Source organism: Vulpes vulpes, chromosome X (assembly GCF_048418805.1).
Source record: "Vulpes vulpes isolate BD-2025 chromosome X, VulVul3, whole genome shotgun sequence".
NCBI lineage: Eukaryota > Metazoa > Chordata > Mammalia > Carnivora > Canidae > Vulpes > Vulpes vulpes.
This window is the reverse complement of record NC_132796.1, coordinates 119,528,243-119,545,683: the sequence shown is the minus strand read 5'-3', so window position 1 is coordinate 119,545,683 and position 17,441 is coordinate 119,528,243. Positions and strand designations below refer to the sequence as shown.

At 44.1% G+C, this 17,441-nt stretch overlaps 2 protein-coding genes across 2 annotated transcripts in view; one reads left to right on the top strand and one right to left on the bottom strand.

Moving 5' to 3' along the window:
* LOC140596090 (synaptonemal complex protein 3-like) overlaps window positions 1-17,441 on the bottom strand; it is a 126,488-nt gene that overhangs the window by 91,712 nt on the left and 17,335 nt on the right. The window lies entirely within an intron of this gene.
* On the top strand, window positions 2,788-5,680 carry LOC112912659 (PWWP domain-containing DNA repair factor 4-like). The gene is given in 4 exon segments (XM_072743533.1): window positions 2,788-3,127; window positions 3,761-3,997; window positions 4,134-5,312; window positions 5,315-5,680. Coding segments are annotated over 4 exon segments (1,995 nt in total). The 3' UTR covers window positions 5,554-5,680.

Genomic DNA, 17,441 nt, shown 5'->3' with positions numbered 1-17,441 from the left:
AAAAATTGAAGCTGGGGGATCCCTGGGTGGTGCAGCGGTTTGGCGCCTGCCTTTGACCCAGGGCGCGATCCTGGACTCCCAAGATCGAATCCCACGTCGGGCTCCCAGTGCATGGAGCCTGCTTCTACCTCTGCCTGTGTCTCTGCCTCTCTCTCGGTGTGTGACTATCATAAATAAAAAATAAATAAAATAAAATGGCCAAGTTAAAAAAAATTGAAGCTGGTTCATCTGAGGGTTCTATATCTTGATGGTCTGGAATTTACCCTCAAGTTACAAATTGTGGAGTTGTTACTTCTATGATTCCACTTCTGTCTTATTCTATTCATTTTAAATGGGCAGGCATGTTTGGTATGATTGTAAACTAGAATTGTGGATACATGTTCAGTTCCAAGCCCTCCAGGATTGGGGGTCACTTTAATAGTTACTTCAGTGTCATTCATGGTTCTATTTTTAATACTTGTTCCTGGTGTGAAGAAGAGGATCAACATTTACATATAATTCCCTCTCTCTGTCCCTCTTTCTGTCCAACTGCCATGTGTCTGTCTACACACCCACCTGGATGCTCCCTTAGAGGGAGAGAAGAGAGCTGTGCTCCTGTTAGGATTAAAAAATAAGGAAATCATCTGCAACATTATGTGCCAACCCTTAAATGGAAGATGTTTGGACAGTGGGCCAAAGCATATGGTGAGTAGGCCATGGAGGATTTTATATTTCCCTTCAAAACCCTTTCCTTCTGACTGCGTCTCTCAAGGATGCATCGTTTTGGTAACCGGACAAAATGATTGCAATGGATATTTTGGTTGTCCGCTGCAAGTTACTCCATTAAAGTGCTTCGTTGTTGAACAGATATACACAAACGGGAATGGGAGAGAATATTCAAATAGGTGCTATGGTTTTTAAAGCCCTTTCTAATATCTTATAGAAAATAGGTTTAAACAGAATTTAAAAGTGCGAGACTCTATATTTGCAGTTCGCATTCCTTCTGGGTGATCAGCTTACTGATCCTTAACGTTTTTCCTACTTTATAATTGTAAATAGCATTTTAGATTATCCATGTGTACTTCCAAGATAAGGAACTGAGGGAAGCTGGAAAGAACCCCTGCCCTGGCAGCAACAACATTTGCATGCATGTGTGAAGCAGAAAGCATGGATTCCATACATCAATATCAGGCATCCTGCGTCTCTAACCTCATCACTCTGAGTTTGTGTATTACCTGTGAGTGGGTGTGTGTGTTGGGGGTCTGTTTGGAGCTCAGGTGACTCAGGCACTCCTGTTCTGTGTGAGAGACTGGCAGATCCTGCTGCAGGGAGACTGCAGTTGGTTAAGTTACCTGTTTTTCCTTCTCCTCTCTGTTCTGTGTCCTCACCCGACACCCGTGATCTAAGAGCCAGTACACTGAGTTCTGTAAAGCAGAGGACACAATACCTGCCTGATCATACATTCTGGCAAGAAAAGGTTTGTGCAGGCTTGGCCCAAAGTCTGTGTCATTAGTCATCATATGTTTCATATTGTAGCTAGGAGAATGTGTGAACAATGTCCTGCTTACACGCATTTTCTTAGGGAAATAATCTGTTGTAAATCAAAGCGTACCATTTGAAACCGATACTGGATGAACTAAAATCTTTAAGCGAACTGTGATACATAACTGAGCAGTATATGTGGAAAAGTAGAACCCATTAACAGGTATTTCTTGACGGGTGGGAAGGGGGATTGAGAGAAGAACTGCATTTTCTGCATGACACATCTAAAAGTTTGAAATGTATTTAAATGAAGTTTTTAAATGTCAGGGAAACCGCATTGCAACAAGTGATTCACAAAACTGATGCAAAAAATCAGATTCCCACGAGATAGTGATCCCATACTGCTCTTGAGTGAAGAAATACAGTCCTAGGCAATATGTGCACGCGTGTGTATATGGCGCAGTGGGAACGTGCGCTGAACCCTCATACCATCATGTTGACAGTAAGCATCTATAATGTATTGCCCCCCGTGTATACCCCTCTGCATGGTTTTTCTCTTCACAATTTTACGTTAGAAACACCAACACACACTTACATAACAGACACCATTTTTGTTTCACACACACACACACACACACACACACACACACACAAACACAACCGCTCCTACTATTAAATCCTTGCATTTAAGACGGACAAAAAGGCTATTATGAAAGCCATAGTCGCCATGGTTCTGAAAAAGGAGGAATAGCCTAAACTAAACAGGTTAATGTGGCAATATTTTTGAAATGCAAAAGAAGGAAGCAGAGAGACAGGTCTACATTCCAAATGAGATGTAACTAACATTTCTGTTTCAGAATAGCCTGTATTCCAGAGTTGGGGAAGGGAAAATGATGACTCCATCCCCATTTCATTGGCTTAATTTCCCATCTGGCTTTCCAATTTTCTAGTTTAACATTAGAGGTACGTACATCCTGGGTATCTACATTTGAGGCCATTTGATCCCTGAAAGGACTGTGCACCTCAGAGGCACAGAGCAGAGGAAAGGGTCTGCCGGACAAGCAGTTGGAATGTGTGAACCATCAGTTGCTGCAAATAGACTCATGCCTCCCTCGATCTACGTGGTGTTTTCTAAGATGTTCTTATTTTACTAAACATTTCACTTGCAGTCATTTCATGTTGACATTTGGAGTGTGGCTTATTCCGCTTTTCGCTCTACAGCCATCTCTTTCCGAAATGTAGCGCTGGGGGCGGGGAGGGGGGTGAGCAATAGCCTTTTGAGCCACCGTAGTGCAATGCAAAAGGGCAGGTCACAGCCAATGGCCCATGCCTGTAGCAATCCTTATGAAGGATGGCACCAGTAACCACCAGGATGATCTTGGTGAACCTCTGGGTTCTAAGCTCATGCTCTTGAACCCAAGATTGGGCTGGCTGGTGTTCAGTATCTATAGGCTGGAGATTGTCCCTGGCTTCCTTGGGTGCACAGGATGGCATCAGTGCCCCTCAGAAAATAAGGCCCGAGTGAAGCATTCCCCCAGGATGAGCCCCAGGGAGCACAAAAGGCACAAGACGGCTAATAACACAAATGAGATTTGGAATATGACACCCGCCTACCCACACAGATGCTCCTTAATAGGGAGTGGCAACAAGCAGGGCAAGAAGTTGGGTATGGAAGGTTAAAAAACTCCTCAGGTATCTTCTGTATGTTCCCCGATACTTGCCTTGTATTTACCCCCCTATCTGACACACACTCTTTATAGTACTTTGTTTTATCTCCTTTCAATTCTCATTGACCGATGTTCTTCTACGTTCACAAAAGGAATTTTTTCCCCTAATGCTTTTCTTCTCTTCCTTTCCCACATTCCAGTATTCTCCTATACAGTCCATTCCGATGACAAGTCCCCGTGACCCTGGGAGCCTCAGGTGAAGAAGGACAGTCCACACAAGCCGTAAACCCTTTGTGGCCCGAGGCCAAAAGCCATGCTGAAGGACATTGTTTGAGGGAAGACGTGCCCTCGGAGTGTGTCTGACGGCCAGACCCCTCAACCTCTATTAGTCACCACTTGAGAGGACACCCAAATCACAATGGATGCTGAGTATGTCCTATGCAATTGGAAAGGCCACTTGTGGCCAGCAAGGGTTTTGTCTAGATTCGGGGTCTCACCAGGAAATACGAGGAAAGGAGCACTTTCTCTAGTAGTTGAAATACTCTCAGTAGATGAAAAAATTAAAGTGAAAAGCACAGACGTAAAGATCCTAAACAAGTCTCAGATTGAATCCATTACCTCTTTGCTAACAGCCCATTCGAAGGCCAGTGTCCCAGCGGGACAGGAAGCGCCTTACAGAAATGCTCTTACAGTGGCATTGGAGATTCTGAAGGAGAGAGCAGATGTACGCCCAGCAGGAACATCGGATGATCCAGAGACCACTACAGCGTCCCGAACGGGACCAAGAAAGCTATCTCTTAAAAACTACCGGAAGGCCAAAGGGATCTTACTGAGGAGTCAGGAAACACAGAAACCTCAAATCGCGTCTGGTGCGTTCTCAGAGACCTGACGCCCCAGACAGTGGCCAATCACAGGCACACACAACCGTCACTCCCCTTCCAAGGAAAAGGCGAGCAAAGTCCTAACCAAGCTCAAGCAGGCACCCGAACTTACCATCGCTTTCAGAAAATGGTGGTGAGAAAGAGGGCAAGGAAAAGAGGGAGACCTCAAGAGTTAGGCCCTCGCATGGCATAGCCAAGGAGGAGGGTACCGGGGCTGAAGATGGAGGCATCCTTCCATCTCCGCCACCAGGTCTCAACCTCACTGTGCCCGAGGAGGCTCTGAAAGAAGAGGCACCTGACACCCACGCACAGACCCCGGCTGCCTCCTCTGAGCGCTCTGCCTCCTCCGGGAATGTTGAGGACCATGGAGAGAGTCCCTGGGAGCCAGGCTTGGAAGGTGTGGCAGCCTCCTCCAGGGCCCCTAAACTGAGACCGCGTTGTTCACTCCGTCTGGCAAACAGGAGAAGGAAGCTACAGGTACAAGAGCTTGAGAAAGGGCTGCAGGAATCTCGACCTTCGGCCAGCTCAAAGGCTGTGAGCCCCACCACTGCTATTAAGAAGGATGTCAGCCAGGAAATGGGACAACTGACCAGCATGCTTTCTCCACAGGAGCCTTGTCCCATTGAAGGAGGAATGATGGTCTGGTTTAAATTTCAAAATCACCCCTTTTGGCCAGTGGTGGTAAAGAGCGTCAGCCAAGCAGAGCAGACTGCAAGGGTGCTTTTGATTGAGGCAAACATGCACGCTGAAATGAGTGGCATTCGAGTTCCTCTTCGAAGATTAAAGCCCCTGGAATGCAAAGAGAAAGAAACACTGATGAAGAGAGCCAGGAAAGTGTACGAGCAAAGTGTGAACTGGTGTTTCTCCCTGATTTCTCACTACATAGAAGGGCTCAGTTTTTGGTCTTTTGCAGGCTTCTTCTTGGACTATTATGCTGCTGACGTCAGTTACCCAGTTCGGAAAGCCATCCAGGATGGGGACCTGGAGGCTGACTTCCCGAAGGTCAATTATGCCGACCTGGAGGATTCTGAGGAGACCTCCATGGGCGGGAAGAGGCCCCGCCAGAAGATTCTCCCTGACCGGATGCGGGCTGCTCAGGACCGAGCCAACCAGAGGCTCGTGGACTTCATCGTGAAAAAGGAAGGGGCCGATCACCACCTTCTGGACATTTTCAAAGGCAAGAAACAGTCCAGGTGGCTCACATCGTTTCTGAATTCCAACGGGTACACTCTCTGCGTTGAAACATACCTGGAGGATGAAGACCAGTTGGATGTTGTGCTGGGACATTTACAAGAAATCTACAAACAGACAGGAAGAGGCTGACTCTGGCAAGGGACGACAAAATGAGTTTTGTTGTGGAAGTTCTTCTGCCAGAAGCAATCATTTGTTCAATTGCTGCACTTGACGGATTAGGTTATAAGGAGGCAGAAGAAAAGTACCTACGGGGCCCACCCGTGCATTACCGGGAAAAAGAGCTGTTTGATAAAAATATCTGAAAGAAAATGCGGAAGAGATCAGCACCAAGGCGCAAGGCTAATAAGTAAGCCCTCCTGTGCCCACACTGCAGCAGGGAGACCTCTCATTGCCCTGTCTGTATGCAATGCGAGATCCTTCCATTCTCTATGCCATGTACATACGTTCTAGAAATTTGAGACCCCGGCAACATGCTGTGTTCATTTTGGATCCATCTGTGTCACTTGTGCGTATCACGGCCACCATCGTTTCTGGTTCCCAAACGCCTCGCAAACTAATTTGATAAAAAAAATACTGCAGACTGTCGTACTTCTCTCTACTTACTTGGATGTGTCATTGTCTAGATGTTTTCATAAGGTTGCTTTGGACAGCACTTCACATTTTAAATACGGGACGCACGACCTCTTATGACGTGAAAGAGCCCTGCTGTCAGACATGAAGCAACAATCGCTTTTAAAATGTAATATGGGTTTTCGCAGAAAATCACATGGATTTCTCACTCTCTCTGTGACACCTCACACAGGTGTAAATGAGTGCATTCGTTCTTAGGATAATTCCTTCAATTTGATCTGCCATGCTTATCTGTGTGGAAGAAAAGCCCTGAGGGGTGAAGCCAACGGCACAGATGTTTGCGATATACTGTCACTACCTTCTCATGGTTCCTGGAAAAGCCGTCTGGAACCCAAAGTTAATGACTGGTCATCTGCATGTAGTCCACATGGGAGTGAACGGCATCTCAACGTGCAGTGAACATTTTGTTGGCCTGGCAAGACTGTGACCTCTACACTTGCCTGAGATTCCACTTAGGGAAGCAGTTCTTGCTCAGTGGCTAAGTGGTTTCCTAAAACAAACAGGCTCCAAGCTGTCTTCCTGACTGATGGGATGCTTTGCATGTGGTGGCTTATTCCCCTGTGGAAGACAACTAGAGTAATCGGACACACAGTTTAGCGATTTTAGACCTAGCTGGAGTCCAGGTTCACTGCTGGGCGCCCATCTAAGTGGCACGCATTGTAGGAGAGCATGCACTTTGTTCCGGAACTGTGTCCCCTAAGATGCAGTCATCTGTCTCCTACCAAGCCAGGGCTCTCTTTTGATTTATTCACTGGCTAGCCCTGACAGGTTCCGACACTTATATATGCAGGCTGGTAAGTCGTTCCAGGCTGTGTGAGCAATAGATGGACCAGGATCTGGGAGTCAGAAATGAGCTACAGAAAAGCCTCCATTTGGTTACCTGTGGCTGTTGACAGGGTACAATGAAACGTGCATAACTAAAAGATAAACCCTGAAGCCTATGAATTGTTATCTTAACTTGAACGTGGGGATGGTAACATTCGGAAAGTAAGAGTTTTTGAGGAAAAAAATGTTAGAAAAGCTAGTTTGCTTTTAAAATGTGATGTGAAAATGAGCACTATTGGTCTGACATGAAACCGAGTGCATTTCTATTCTTAGAGGGAGTCAACTGTCACTCACAGGCTTATGTTAGTGTTCACACGGTGATGTGATTTCTGTGAATGTGTGTGTAAAATTTGCAAAAGTTAGCTGCTTTTGTTCCCAATAAACGTTGTACCTTCCTCTTTGAACTTGTGCTTCTTAACACTTTAGATTGTAGAACTACACAGTTGTGTCTAAATACATGCACACATACACCTGTGTGTGTGTGTGTGTGTGTGTGTGTACATACAATATTGGAATTTCAGTGATTTAGTCATCATTTTTAAAGCACATTATGAATTTTCTGTGCATCCTAAATCAATATTCACGTTCATGCTCATTTTGCGTAAGTTTAGAAGAGGGCCTTCCAAATTGTGTAAGCTTCAGGCCCAAAAGCACCTTCTTTAGATGCTGCCTGAGAGATGCCAATGAATCCTGAGGCGTTCTGCTTGGAATAATCCACATGACATCCTCATGGTCCTGAAAAGTACTTGGAAGCACACCATCTCATGGTGTCTGTGGACCTTTTACACTGGAACAACACACTCTAGTTCTTCTATAAACATCATGTCTCCCGAGCCAAATCGACCACTCAACTTCATCCTTCTGATATGGCCATATCTGGCTCTACATTCTAATATTTTGTTCACTATCTCATCCTTCCATCCATAATTCATCCACCCACCCACCCATCCATCCATCCACCCATCATCCACTCCTGGCACTGTGAGTCAGTAGATTAAGTAAGATATAGTTGAAGACTCTCATTTCTAAGGTGACTGTGAGGCACTACTTTGCCTTCTTAGTATGAAATCGTTATCGGTATCATGGATTGATGGCCTATATGTGAAACCACAAACCCAGATTAACCCATGCCTGTGAAATTGCGGGTGTCCTTCAGTTTGAGGTGAAGGGGGAGGACCCTCTCCTTCTTTGGGTGTCATGTATGCCTGAGGCATCCACTGAAGAGGACGGACATGCCTAGGACATGCATCTCTTCTCCTCCACAAGGATCCCATGTGAACCAGGATCACATTTGGGGTGTGCAGGCGAATTGGGGGGCTGGCTGTGTATACTCTGAGATACCTTCCAGCCTGAGCAGTTGTTAAGGGGTTAAAAGTCGCCCTAAACTGGTTCTGTAGCATGGGCGCACCCGCGCGTGTGTCTGTGTATGTGTGTGTGTCTGATGGGCTAGCCTAACCTGTCAGTCACCCTAACCTAGTGGATTAAGGAGGCCTCATCTCCTACGGTCACAAGGCAGAGGGTGGAACATCGGATCCTGACTCTAACTGTTGGTTGGCAGAGCTGCATGGAGACTGCATGCACAGAATTGACAGGTCTCCATATTTAAGTGTGCATCTGACAAAGACATAGTGGAACCCCAAGACACACTAACGTGATGAGCATGGAAATACTGAATACCCAGAATCCCCTGAAACCTCACCTGGGCACAGCAACCCCCTGACCCTTGTTACTGGAGAGTACCTTTCTTGTTCTCGGAGACGCTGCAAAGACTTCATCTAAGGTACCTACTGGGACAGATGTTGCTTCACTCATTCGACATTAATCTCTGTTAACCTCCATTACCTTCGAAATAATAACAAGGATAAGTGAGAATGGTTAGAAAGCACCAAAATAGAAAAAAGGAAGTTCACTTTGGATGGGAAATGCCTTGTATTCAGAAGAAAACTGTAGGACCCGGCTTGCAGGTACTTGCGTGAAGTGAGATAATATACGTGCAATGGATTTTGAGAATGCTGGACTCCCAAGAGAGAGAACAGAATATAAGTCGGTATGGGGAGCACTTATTAATGTGGGAGCACAGAGCTGTGACTCAGGGTTTGATGTCCTTAAAGGGGCCAACTCAGCAGCCTCCTGTACATATTATATAAGCGTGGACAACAACAGTCCACAGCAAATGACCTGGAAATACTGGAGCTTCCTAGGCAGAGAAAATTGAAGAATAGGTGAGAAGGTCCAAGGGAGTAGGATTTTAGATGTGATATATAATGTGAGATCAGATGTCCTAACTCCAGGCTCTGTTTCTTTGGGAGGCAGAGAAATCCCTGCTCAAAAAAGGAATGTGCTGGTGAAGTAGTGGCACAAGCTTCGTTGAGAGGCCCGGTGCCGACTCTCCTCTGTCAACCACTGTTGGAAGCAACATATACTGGCAAGGGACTGGCAATCAATGGAGACAACAGAAAGGGAGACAGAACATGAGAGACTGCTAACTCTGGGAAACGAACTAGGGGTGGTGGAAGGGGAGGTGCGCAGGGGGTGGGGGTAACTGGGTGATGGGCACTGAGGGGGGCACTTGATGGGATGAGCACTGGCTGTTATTCTATATGTTGGCAATTGAACACCAATAAGAAATAAATTTTTAAAATGAAAAAAAAAGGAAAAAATAATGGAGACAACAGGATCCTCCAGAAGCAGAGTCCAAATGGTGGCACAAACCTATGCAGAGCAAGGTAGGCACCGTTACCATACTGGACAGCAAGGCCCCGTGGGGCCAGTCTCCTGTGACTGACCAGAATCTGCGGCAAGAGAGATAGTATAGAGAGTACATAGTAGTGTTCCGTGTTCTAGATATAGGGACATCTGGCTGGGATATTACTTGATTTTTCTAAGGTGAAAAAAAATGAGAACTGGCAAGCAGAAAACTGATGTTAGCTCTAGTGGAAAAATCCGGTCCCCCACCAAGTGTCCAGTTCTAAGTCAGCCCACAGGCCCAGGGCCCTGTGAGGAAAATGGAGGTCAGAAAACGCCAGCAAAGCCTTTCCCAAAAACCTGTGCCTATTTACGAAGGTAAGGTAAAAGAGACTGTGGTAAGGACCATACCTGCATTTAAAAAAAAGAATATTGAATAGGAGTTCTCTACTTATAAAGGGACTTATGAAGTCTAGATAATAATGGAGTTCTGCCTCATTTCACGTGACAGGAAACCAAAGTTTCTGTGGATCATCCAAGTTTTGTTGATTTCTCTCCAGACTCTCCATATACAGCTGGCAGTAATGTACTTGGTAGGTGGTAGGACCTTCATGTTAGCACAAGTAGCATTACATGGAAAGACACACATGGAAGCCTACGAAGCTGATATGTCCTTACAATATAAGAAAATAAAAGCAATAGTATAGTAGGAAAGGAGAGAAGATTCAGGTTACTAAAATCAGAAATGTCCCCACTAAGATCAGAAAGTGGGGACATTACTATCAGCCTTGCAGAGATTAAGAAAAAAGATTGCAAGGGATTTCCATGGATAATTGTACACCAAAATTTAGGCAAGTTTGATGAAAAGGTCAAATTCCTAGAAACACACAATGTAACAAAACAGACTCACTAGAAAATATAAATTCTCCATAGACCCATGAAAAAAGTAAAGAGAGTGAATCCATCAAAAAGAACTTAGAGCAAAGAAAAGCTCAGGACTTGTTCGCTTTGCTGGTGAATTCTACCAAATGCCTAAAGAATTATACCCTGTTGGTGGGAATGCAAGCTGGTGCAGCCGCTCTGGAAATCAGTATGGAGGATCCTCAAGAAGTTAGGAGTAGAGTTACCCTATGACCCAGCAATTGCACCAGTAGGTATTTACCCCAAGTGTACAAAGGGAATGATCTGAAGGGGCACAAGCACCCCATTGTCTACAGCATCACTGTCCACAATAGCCAAACTATGGAAAGAACCAAGATGCCCATTGATAAATGAATGGATAAGGAACTTGTGGTATACACACACACACACACACACACACACACACACACTATGCACACACAGAGGGAGACAAAGCATGAGAGACTCTTAACTCTTGGAAACAAACTCAGAGTCACTGGAGGAGAGGTGGGGCATTGGGTAATTAGGTGGTGGACATGAAGGACACATGATATGATGAACACCGGGTGTTATAGGTAATTGATGAATTATTGAACTCTACCTCTGAAACTAATGGTGTTGGTTAACTGAATGTAAATGTTTTAAAAGGGAAAATCATTATAAAACTTTCTATAAGCCTTCCCAAAAAATAAAGGGGGGGGGAGTGAATTCCAACATCATTCTATGAGGCCAACACTACCCTGATAGCAAACGGAGACTAAGACACTACAAGAAAAGTGCAGACCAATACACCTTACAAGTATAAATGCAAAAACTTAAAACGTATACTAGGAAACCAAAGCCAGCAGCTTTCTCGATTAAAAGAATTTTAATTAAAAGGATTATACATCATGGCAAAGTGGGATTTATCCCACGATTGTAAAGGCGGTGCAACATATGAAAATCAACATGATATGACACATTAATAAAATGAAAGGAACAAACTACACGATTACCACAAAATGATGCAGAAAATGCATGTGACAAAATCCAGTATTGTCTCAGGAAGAAAAGCATTCAGAAAATGAGGATTAGAAGGGAACTTCCTCAACTTGAAATTGGGCATTTATGAAGAACGCACAGCTATTATCCTATTCCATGGTAAAATAATTGAAGCATCCCCCTAAGACCACGGACAAGTCAAAATGTTCACTCCTGCCACTTCTATTCAACATTGTACTGAACATTCTAGGCGGAGAAATTGGTCAAGGTAAAGAAACAAAACGCACCAAATGTGGAAAACAAAGAAAACTATTTGCAGATGACAGAATCTTAGATATGAAAAAATCCTAAGAAATCCACTACAATAGCTACTAGAGCTAATACTTGAATTTAGCACACAAAATCCAGTTGTGTGTCCATCAGTATACTAGCCGTGAACATCCTGAAAAGGAAACTAAGAGGGGTGCTGTGTGACTCAGTTGGTTTAGCATCTGGCTCTTGATCTCAGGTACTCAGGTAAAGCCCCACATTGGGTGTGCTGCCTACTTTACAAGAACAGGAAGCTAAGAAAATATTCCTTTTACAAAAGCATCAAGACGAATAAAGTACTTGTAAATAAGTTTATCTGAGGAGATGCAAGGGTCCTACACTGAAGTCTACAGAACATTGTTGAAAGAAGGCAAAGAAGGCCTAAATAAATAAAAAGACACATTGTGCTCATGGATCAGAATATGTCCTATTGTTCAAGTGGCAACACTCTCCCAATTTATCTACTGTGTCAGTGTGATTCCTATCAAAATTCCAATGCCCTATTTTTAGAAGCAGAAAGGGCAATCCTCAAATTCATATAGAAGTGCAAAGGACCCCCAACACCAGAGCAAACTTGAGAACAAAAAGCAAAGTTGGAAGACTCACATTTCCCGATATCAAACTTACTACAAAGCTGCAGGAATGAAGACAGTGTGGTATTGCCACAAGGCTAGACATATAGACCAGCAGACTAGAATTGAGGGCCCGCAAATGAACCCATACACACATGGCCCTTGATTTTCAACAAGGGTGCCAAGACCATCCAGTGGGAAAAGAACAGTCTTTTCAACAAGTGGTGCTGGGACAACTGGGGATGCACATGCAAAAAGAAGGAAGCTAGGCCCTTCTGTCAGATGGCACACAAAATCAACTCAAAATGGACCAAAGACTTAGCTATAAACAACAAAACTATAAAACTCTTGAAAGAAAACACCGGGGTAAATCTTCATGACCTTGGGTTTGGCAATAGTTTCTTAGATATAGCACCAAACGCACAAGCAGTGAAAGAAAACAAAAATACATACATTGCACTTCATTAAAATTTTAGCATGAAGGGACACTTGCACAAGAGTGAAAAGACAATGTGTAGCATGGGAGGAAATATTTTCAAATCATGTATCTGACAAGGGTCTCATATCTAGAATACAAAAAGTGCTCTCACGACTCGACAACCAAAGGACGACCACATTTTAAAATGGACAAAAGACTTGAACACAGACATTTTTCCAAAGAGGAGAAGATCCAGAAACAGCCAGCAAGCACATGAACAGATGCTCAACACCATTAGTCCTTAAGGAAATGAAAATCAAAACTGCAATGAGACATCACTTCACACCCTCTAAGAATGCTGTAACTTTTTTAAAAGGAAAATAATGTCTTGAAATAAATTTTCTGCACTCTTCCCTTCTCCTTCTGGGACCCCTATAATACAAATGTGGTTCTGCTTGATGATGTCACTGAGTTCCTTCCACCCACTCTCAGTTTTTATTCTTCATTTTTCTTTCTGCTGTTCAGCTTGGTTGCTTTCCATCACCCTGTCTTCCAGATTGCCAGTCCGTTCCTCTGCATCCCAGGTATTGAATTCTTCATCTCGGATAGGTTCTTTTTTGTATTCCGTCTATCTTTTTAGAAAAGATCTTATTAATTTATGAGAGAGAGACAGAGAGAGACAGAGAGACAGAGAGACAGACATAGGCAGAGGGAGAAGCAGGCTCCATGCGGGGAGCCTGATGCGGGACTCCATCCCAGGACCCTGGGATCACGCCCTGAGCCTAAGGGAGATGCTCAACCACTGAGCCACCCAGGCATCCCTCTTTCCTCCAACTTTATTGAAGGTCTCACTGCAACAACGTGGATGGATCTAGAGGGTATAATGCTAACGAGGTAAGTCAGATAAAGACAGATACCATATGATTTCCCTTATATGTGGAATTTTAAAACCAAAGCAGATTAACAAAGTGAGAAAAAAAAGAGAGAGAGAAATCAGACTCTTAAATACAGAGAGCAAACTGGTCGTTGCCAGAGGGGAGGAATGGAAGGGAGACAGGTGAAACAGATAAAAGGAACTAAGAGTACACTCATCGATTGCAAATAGTAATGTTTAGAATTACAGAATGATCATATGGCACACCTGAAACTAATATAACACTTTATGCTAACTTTTAAAAATATGAAGGATTGACTTACATAAACCACATCTTCATTATCCATTCATCTCGCTATGGACACCGAGGCTTCTTCCACAGTTTGTCTATTGTGGACATTGCTGCTATAAACAGCGGGATGCAGGTGTCCCAGCCTTTCATTGCATCTGTATCTTTGGGGTAAATCCCCAGCAGTGCAATTGCTGGGTCGTAAGGCAGGTCTATATTTAACTCTTTGAGGAACCTCCACAGTTTTCCAGAGTAGCTTCACCAGTTCACATTCCCACCAACAGTGCAGGAGGTTTCCTCTTTGTCCACATCCTCTCGAACATTTGTGCTTTCGTGCCATAAGGAGTGCGCCCATGGGGAGAGCGTGCCACACACCTCAGTTCGAGCTCCCTACAGGTCTGGAGCGCACGCCCGGTGGGGCCTCGGGAGCAGCTCAGGTGGTGGCACAGGCCGGACTCTGCATGGAGGGGGCTGCGCAGCCCCAGCAGCGTGATTCCAGCAGTGCAGTCCCACAAGGAGCCGGGGGACACAACCCAGGATCCGGCACTCCCCTTGGGACAGGCAGGGGCCAGGAAGACACAGGATAGTGAGGATGCTCCTGCTGCTGGGTAACCCGAGCCGTGCAGATCAGTGCCCCTCGCTCCTAGAACATCCAGGAGCTGCTGGAGTTACTGATGGAGCTGACTCCAGGGCTGGAGAGCTGGCCACCAGCACTGTTGTTGTTCTTCCTGGTTTCACCTTTTCCCTGGGACTGAGCGGGGTCGCCAGGGAGCAGGGGCATCACAGGGCCAACAGCTCCTACTGAGCCATGCACCTGGCAGGGGTCGAGGTAGCCCCCCAGGTGCACACACGTGAGAATCAGCACAGCAGGCCCCTCCCCCAGAAGACCAGCTGGAAGGACAGGGGAAGAGCAACTTCTTAATCAAGCAGCACTGGAAAGCTCCAGGGGAAGTCGAGGGACTTACAGTGAATAGAATCAGATGATACCTCTCCTTGGTTTCTTTTTTTGGGGGGGTTGTTTATTTGTTACCCACTTTTTTTCTTCTCTCTTTCCTTCCTTTTTCCAGTACAACTTGTTTTTAGCCACTCTGCACTGACTGAGCAAAATGACTAGAAGGAAGAACTCAGCACAAAAGAAAGAATGAGAAACACTACTCTCTCCCACAGAGTTACAGAATTCGGATTACAATTCGATGTCAGAAAGCCAATTCAGAAGCCAATTATAAAGATACTGATGGCTCTGGGGAAAAAAAAGCATAAAGGAATCAAGAGACTTCATGACTGCAGAATTGAGATCTAATCAGGCCAAATTAAAAATCAGTCAAATGAGATGCAATGCAAACTGGAGGTCCTCACCTCGAGGGATAATGAGGCAGAAGAATGAGTGAGGGACACAGTGACATAGAACACCAGTTGATGGGAAGGAAGAAAGCTGAGGAGAAAAGAGAAAAACAATTAAAAATCACGAGGAAATGTTAAGGGAAATAAATGAGAGCCTCAGAAGGAAAAATCTACATTTAATTGGGGTTCCAGAGGGCACCAATAGGGACAGAGAAACGGAAAGTGTATTTGAACAAATCATAGCTGAGAACGTCCCTAACCTGGGGAGGGAAACAAGCATTCAGATCCAGGAGATAGATCTCCCCTCAAAAAATCAGTAAAAACCATTCAACACCCTGACCTTTCATAGTGAAACTTGCAAATTCCAAAGATAAAGAGAAGATCCCTAAAGCAGCAAGAGACAAGAAATCCCTAACCGTTATGGGGAGAAGGAATAGGTTAACAGCAGACAAAGATAAACTCTGTCCTGATGAACAGAGATCTGGAAGGCCAGAAAGGGCTGGAAGGATATATTCAGGGTCCTGAATGAGAAGAACACACAGCCAAGAATACTCTCTCCAGCAAGGCTCTCATTCAGAATAGAAGGAGAGATAATGGGCTTCCAAGATAGGCAGAAACCGAAAGAATATGTGACCACCAAATCAGCTCTGCAAGAAATATTAAGGGGGACACTGTAAAAGAAAGAGGAAGTCCAAGGAAACAATCCACAAAAACAGGGACAGAATAGGTATTCTGATGACACTAAATTCATATCTTTCAATAGTAACTCTGTACGTGAATATGCTTAATGATCCCATCAAGAGGTGCAGGCTTTCAGACTGGATAAAAAAGCAAGACCCATCTATTTGCTGTCTACAAGTGACTCATTTCAGACGTAAGGACAACTATGGCCTGAAAATAAAAGGTTGGAGAACCATTTACCATTCAAATGGTCCTCAAAAGAAAGCAGGGGTAGCCATCCTCATATCAGATAAATTAAAGTTTATCCCGAAGACTGTACTAAGAGATGAGGTGGGACACTACATCATACTTCAAGGGTCCATCCACAAAGAGGACCTAACACTCATGAATATGTATGCCCCTAATGTGGGAGCTGTCAAGTATGTCACTCAATTAATAACCAAAGTTACAACAAACTTAGATACTAATACACTTATCCTGGGAGACTTGAACACGGCGCTCTCTGCAATTGATACATCCTCTAAACACAACATCTCCAAAGAAACAAGAGCTTTAAATGATACACTGGACCAGATGGATTTCACAGATATCGACAGGACGTTACATCCAAATGCAACTGAATACACACTCTTCTCAAGTGCACATGGAACTTTCTCCAGAATAGACCACATACTGGGTCACAAACCAGGTCTTAACCAATACCAAAAGATTGGGATTGTGCCCTGTGTATTTTCAGACCATAATGCTTTGAAATTATAACTAAATCACAAGACAAAGTTTGGGAGGATTTCAAACATGTGGAGGTTAAGGACCATCCTGCTAAAAGATGAAAGGGTCAACTAGGAAATTAGAGAAGAATTAAAAAGATTCATGGAAACTATTGAGAATGAAGACCCAGCCCTTCAAAATCTTTGGGATACAGCAAAAGCAGCCCTGAAGGGGAAATACACAGCAATAGAAGCATCCATCCAAAAACTGGAAAGAACTCAAATAGAAAAGCTAACCTTGCACCCGAAGGAGCAGGAGAAGGAACAGCAAATCCGACCTTCACCCAGCAGAAGAAGAAAGTTAATAAAGATTCAAGCAGAACTCAATGAAATAGAGACCGGAAGTACTGTGGAAGGCATCAACAAGACCAGGAGTTGGTTCTCTGAAAGAATTAATAAGATAGATAAACCATTAGTCGGCCTCATTAAAAAGAAGAGAGAAAAGACTCAAATTAATAAAATCACGAATGAAAAAGGAGAGATCACCAACAAAACCAAGCAAATACAAATGATTTTGAAAACTTATTATGAGCATCTATACACCAATAAATTAGGCAACCTAGAAGAAATAGACGCATTTCTAGAAAACCACAAACTACCAAAACTGGAACAGGAAGAAACAGAAAACCTGAACCGGCCAATAACCAGGGAGGAAATGGAGACAGTCATCAAAAACCTCACAAGACACAAAAGCCCAGGGCCAGATCGCTTCCCTGGGGAATTCTTTCAAACGTTTATAGAAGAAACCATACCTATTCTATTAAAGCTGTTCGGAAAGATAGAAAGAGATGGAGTACTTCCAACCTCTTCCTATGAGGCCAGCATCACCTTAATTCCAAAACCAGACAAAGACCCCACCAAAAAGGAGAATTATAGACCAATATTCCTGATGAACACAGATGCAAAAATTCTCAACAAGATACTGGCCAATAGGATCCAAGAGTACATTAAGACGATTATTCACCA